General features: G+C 51.2%; 1 protein-coding gene across 1 annotated transcript; it reads left to right on the top strand.

Moving 5' to 3' along the window:
• Positions 1-849: 849 nt before the first annotated feature.
• Positions 850-5122, top strand: DUSP7 (dual specificity phosphatase 7; the record flags this gene model as incomplete). Its single annotated transcript, XM_009866828.1, has 2 exons — positions 850-1278; positions 3785-5122. Coding segments are annotated over 2 exons (737 nt in total), but the record flags the coding sequence as incomplete, so codon positions are not given.

Below are 5122 nucleotides of genomic sequence, written 5' to 3'. Positions count from 1 at the left end.
AGGAGCTGTCTGTCCTGCTCGGTGACCCCGCCACAACCGCCGAACCCACGAACAAAGTTTCCAGGAGGCCTCTCTAATTAAACCGTTTGTCAGCGTCGGATACCGATGGCTGAGCTCCTGGAAAGGAGGTAGATGGGTGGATTTTTGCTTGCCTGCCTCTGCCTTCCTTCCCAAGCTGTTGAGGTGAAGAGCTGGGAGAAAAGGACTTGGGAGCAGACATGAAGGATCCCATCCCTCCTCAAGCCTGCTGGGGCTTGGGTGAAGAACGAACCTGTGACACTGCTCTGTCACAAAACAAGTTTGTAGTGATAAAAGAGGTGCGAGGATCACTCTTTAGCAAAGCTTACGGCCTTGGATTCTGCTTGAAGGTGAATTGTTTCGTTGGGGTTTGGTGCCTGGGCTGGGTATGTGGTTGTTTTCCTTGGTTTATCTTTCCAGGCACAGGTACTGCAGTGCTTTTCTGTCTAGGTGGCATAATTGCTCTTGCCTAAACTGCCCCAGACCCATATTTCTGAGAAGCTGAGCAAGGCAGGACTGTCTGTTACCATTGATTTTATTTTTGGATGTTTGTTTCTTTCGTGATTGAGATTTGGCCCTTATTTATCACAAGCAATATCAAACGTTGTAAGAAACACTCTGTTTTCCTGGGACCTGTTTGCTCAGTAGCAGTCTGCCCAGGGAGGATGAGGGAGCAGGGAGATGCCTTTCTTGACGTTGAAGGCCTACCAGCTTCTTGCTGGCAAAGACTGACTAACATGTCCAGGTAGAAGGATTTCCCATTCTGAAGAGTAAAACATCTTTTCTTTTTCTCTGCCTCTCTCCTTCCCTCTCTCCTTTCCCCCTTCTCAGGTGGCTTTAACAAGTTTCAGACCGAATATTCAGAGCACTGCGAGACGAACCTTGACAGCTCCTCGCCCAGCAACTCTCCCCCAGCTTCGGTCCTTGGCCTGGGAGGGCTGCGGATAAGCTCTGACTGCTCGGATGGCGAATCCGACAGGGAACCCAGCAGTGCCACAGAGTCGGATGGGAGCCCCATCCCTAACAATCAGCCCGCCTTCCCGGTCCAGATCCTACCTTACCTGTACCTGGGCTGTGCCAAAGATTCGACCAACTTGGACGTCTTGGGCAAATACGGTATTAAATACATCCTGAATGTGACTCCCAACCTGCCAAACATGTTTGAGCACGACGGAGAGTTCAAGTACAAGCAGATCCCCATCTCAGATCACTGGAGCCAGAACCTCTCGCAGTTCTTTCCTGAGGCCATTGCTTTCATTGGTAGGTAGTTGGCAGAACATCTCTTTTCGTACTCACCACTTGGGAATGTGGCAAGCTGCTTCCCAGGGCAGTTGCTCGTCTCTGGCCTCACCTCTGTGGGGCACGGCATCGGTGCCAGATTGGCACCTGAACGTCATGCTGCCGAGGTGACGCTTCTAGTGCGTGCCATGCTGGCTGGGTTCGGGGAGGCCTCACTGCCCGAAATTCAGCCCTCTCGCAGCACCTCAGCTGGGCTACCTCGAGTGGTAGGTCTGGCCCTGCTGTCTCTTGCCGTTGTATGGGAATCAGTGCTTGTGCGAAAAGGCTGAACCGAAGTGGCGGGGACCTCCTTTGCCTGCTCTCTCGGAGGAACGAGTGTTGATGGGAGTTGTGTTAACGTGACTGGTGCCAGCCATTCCTTAGCTCTGAGTGTGGTTAAAATCTAGGGGTGTGGGGGGGGATATTTTCCTTTCCCTAGGGGATTTGCTAGCCTAGTTGCGATCCTGCTGTAAGTCACCCTAGCCTAACTAGCTCCTTGTATGGATACTTCTCCTAAGGTAAGTGTCAACACGAGGAGTTAGTGATTGTAATTACGCTGCAGAGCTCAGCTGGAAAAGTTGCTGTGCAGACAGCCCCCGAGACAGCTTTGGCTGGTCATGGGGAGGGGTACAGTGGGACAGATGTCTTCTTCCAGGCTAGTCTTGACTTTGGAAATTGCTTCTTATTCTGTGCTAAGTGTCTGCCTTAACTGAATAGGGATGTACGCTTGGACATGGCCTGTGCTGTCTTCTGGTGATGGTTGTTAGCCCCAATCAGTTCTGATTTCTGGGAGGCGAATGGTGCAGGTAGTCATTACCACTACTAAAAGCCTTGTGACTTCGTATCTGGTTCAAAGCCCCGGTGAAGGTAAAGGCAACGGGGACCTTTACCTTCAGCCTGACAGCTGCGCAGCCCATTTCAGTGCTGATTTGTTGCTCTCCCTGTTGCAGACCCTGCTGCATGTGCTCACTTGCTGTGTATAAGGCCTGAACCGGGACAGAGCAGTTGCAGGTCCTCAGGTGTTGTTCAGCTGTCTGAATGCCTGGTTCCCACGTGCTCTCCTTTGCCCCCAGCTTCTGGCCTCTAGGGACCCAACTGTGGTCAGAAGTGGCTGCTTCGGTGTGGCAGCAGGGACCTGTCTGATGTCCCGTCTGCCCTTCCCACACAGAGCAGTGTATTAGCCATCGGGGTCCCTGCTAGCGTGTGGCCTTTGGGATCCGTCTGCTCCAGCCCGGCGATGTCTCTGTGAGCGCCGCGCTTGTGCGCTTCCATTTAATGACAGGAAGTGGAGGATTACCTCACTCCAAAACCAAACACCAAGAAGTGCGGTGCAGGTCAGATGAGAAGCAAAAACGTCTTGGAAAAACATTGAACAGGGAGAGGCTGAGGGGAGGGCTGGGCACGCTGCGGGGATGGTTGCCCGCTACTGGAAATTCTTGCCTGATTTTGGAGGCCAGGGTAGAAAACCTGTTGTGGCTTGGATTAGGTTTTGTTTTGCCTGCATCTTCTTTGCCCTTCCCTGTGCTTGTGGTGCCAGAGTGTCTCTTACCTCTGGCTTTGCCCGAGGATCCTCTTTCTCCTACCACCTTCTCCTTCCTCGCCAAGCTCTTAGTCAAATGACCGACTTCAGAGAGGGCTGCCCAGAAGGAAGCTGCGCTGGGTACTTGCATGCATTCAGCGCTCTCAGCGGCGTGTCCCTCTTTCAGCACTAAGATGTCAATTCATAAAGGGATCATGCTGTTCTGGCTGTGTGAGAGACAATGACTGTATGTGTGCTTTTCAATTGGTGGCAAGGGAGGGGAAATTTCGTCGCTGTTCTCTCGCCATTTTTTGGTCCATGCTACCATTCATCCTGAGAGTCTCCTCCAACACAAGCGTTTGTTTGTAGTGAAGTGCATTTCTGTCGATCCTAAAGAACCATTTCACAATAAGGGAAGTTCCTGCACTTCAGACTCTGCTTAAATTGGCTTTGACTGCATTCACGTAACTCTCTAGGGGAAGGAGGACAAGAACAGCAGAAGAGAACAGCTTGTGTGGGGCTGGGCTGCAGCCTTGCATCAAGTGTTAGGTGGTGGTGAGGTGGGTGAGCCGTGCTCAACCACCAGCATCTCCCTGGAGCTGTGGTCTCCAGCTCCACTTGCCTTCTGTGGGTTACCCCATTTCTCCGAGCAGGGGGGTACCAGTGCCCCCTAGGCAAGAGATGTGTTACCAAGCTTGATTAAAACTTCTTGAGCACGCGAGATGCTTGGCCTCGCTGTGCGGGAAGCGGGGCGCACAGCTGCGCCATGCAGTGGGAATATCTGAGGAGCCCTTTGGGGAAGAGATGTGGGTGTCGAAGGGACGCAAGATGGTGTCACTAGGAGCAGGGGATCCAGTTCTGGCAGTCGTCCTGGTCCTGGGAGCTTGCAGCTGCCACCTGGCCCTGCTCCAGAGCCATGCGTTTTTGGTGCAGAATAATAGACTCCCCCTTCCCCTTGTCTTGTTTCAGATGAGGCCCGTTCCAAGAAGTGTGGGATCCTTGTTCACTGCCTCGCTGGCATCAGCCGGTCCGTAACAGTCACTGTCGCCTACTTGATGCAAAAACTCAACTTGTCCCTGAATGATGCCTATGACTTTGTGAAAAGGAAAAAATCCAACATTTCCCCAAACTTTAACTTCATGGGCCAGCTCCTGGACTTTGAGAGGACTCTGGGACTCAACAGCCCGTGTGACAACCGCTCGCCCAGCGAACAGCTCTACTTCACCACCCCCACCAACCACAACCTGTTTCAGCTGAACACTCTGGAGTCCACATGAAGGGGGTGCTGCCTGGTCGGGAACTTGAGCATTGAATCGCTTCTCTTGAGCATTTCAACTCTTCCAAGAATATCTGTCTTGCCAGGCAGCTCCGAAAGGACTCGCTTCTCTGGGCAGAGGTGCCTGATCGCTGCTTTAAGAAGGCTAATGCCGTTCATTAGTGTCCTGATCAAGGTGGTTTGAAGAGGCAGTCTTCTTACGGGGGTTATTTAACACGGGCGATGTTACAGCGTTTTGAACGCAGCTGTTACCGGCAATAACCGCTTTCCTGGGTGCATTGGGACGGTCAGAGCACGCACATGTGCGAAGAGCTACCGGGGGTTAGCTTGCTGTGGAAAGTGAGGAGATTTATGCACTTGGAAACCTTGAACAAAAGGTGTTGGGCCAAGACTGTTTTAAAACCCAAGTTTACTTTTTTTGATTTAAAAAAAAAAAAAGAGAGAGATCTTACTCGAGCTTTGGGTTCAAACTCTTTTTAAATATGTGTAAGTTCCTGACTGTTTGTACAGACGAGGTTGCAAAACCAGTATTTTATTCTGTTTCTTGTTTGATCATTTATTATTTTTTTTAATCAAATGTTTATATTGACCAAATGCGTTTTGCACACTTTGTGAAGCCTTGGTATGTCCTGGCATATTACTGGGTACTCCAGAGAGAGATACATGCTGCTGCTGTTGTTGTTAGCATCTGGTAGGAAGCTTTGTTATGTGTGAAGGCCAGTTGGGCTTAAATGCAACCCCTTCACCACTCCTGCACTCACAATCACAGACTCTGCACTGATTCAGCCAAGGTGACTAAGCCGCAAGCTTTTTTTTTTCTTTTTTCCTCTTAAATGCCACCCCTGCCAAAAAAGCACTGTTTGCTATTGCCAGAGGTAAAACTCTTGTAGCCTCCAGAGCTGGTAGAAGCATGTCTGAGCCCAGCTTCGTTATCTGCAGCCTGTTGACTGACTTAACGTCATCCAGCTGGCCCGAAACCGTTCCAGCCTCCCCAGTGCAGAGGGCAGTTGCGATGCTGGTGTTTCTCGTGC

The sequence above is a fragment of the Apaloderma vittatum genome, unplaced genomic scaffold (genome assembly GCF_000703405.1).
Source record: "Apaloderma vittatum isolate BGI_N311 unplaced genomic scaffold, ASM70340v1 scaffold31833, whole genome shotgun sequence".
Classification (NCBI taxonomy): Eukaryota; Metazoa; Chordata; class Aves; order Trogoniformes; family Trogonidae; genus Apaloderma; species Apaloderma vittatum.
This window is presented reverse-complemented; position numbering and strand designations above follow the sequence as displayed.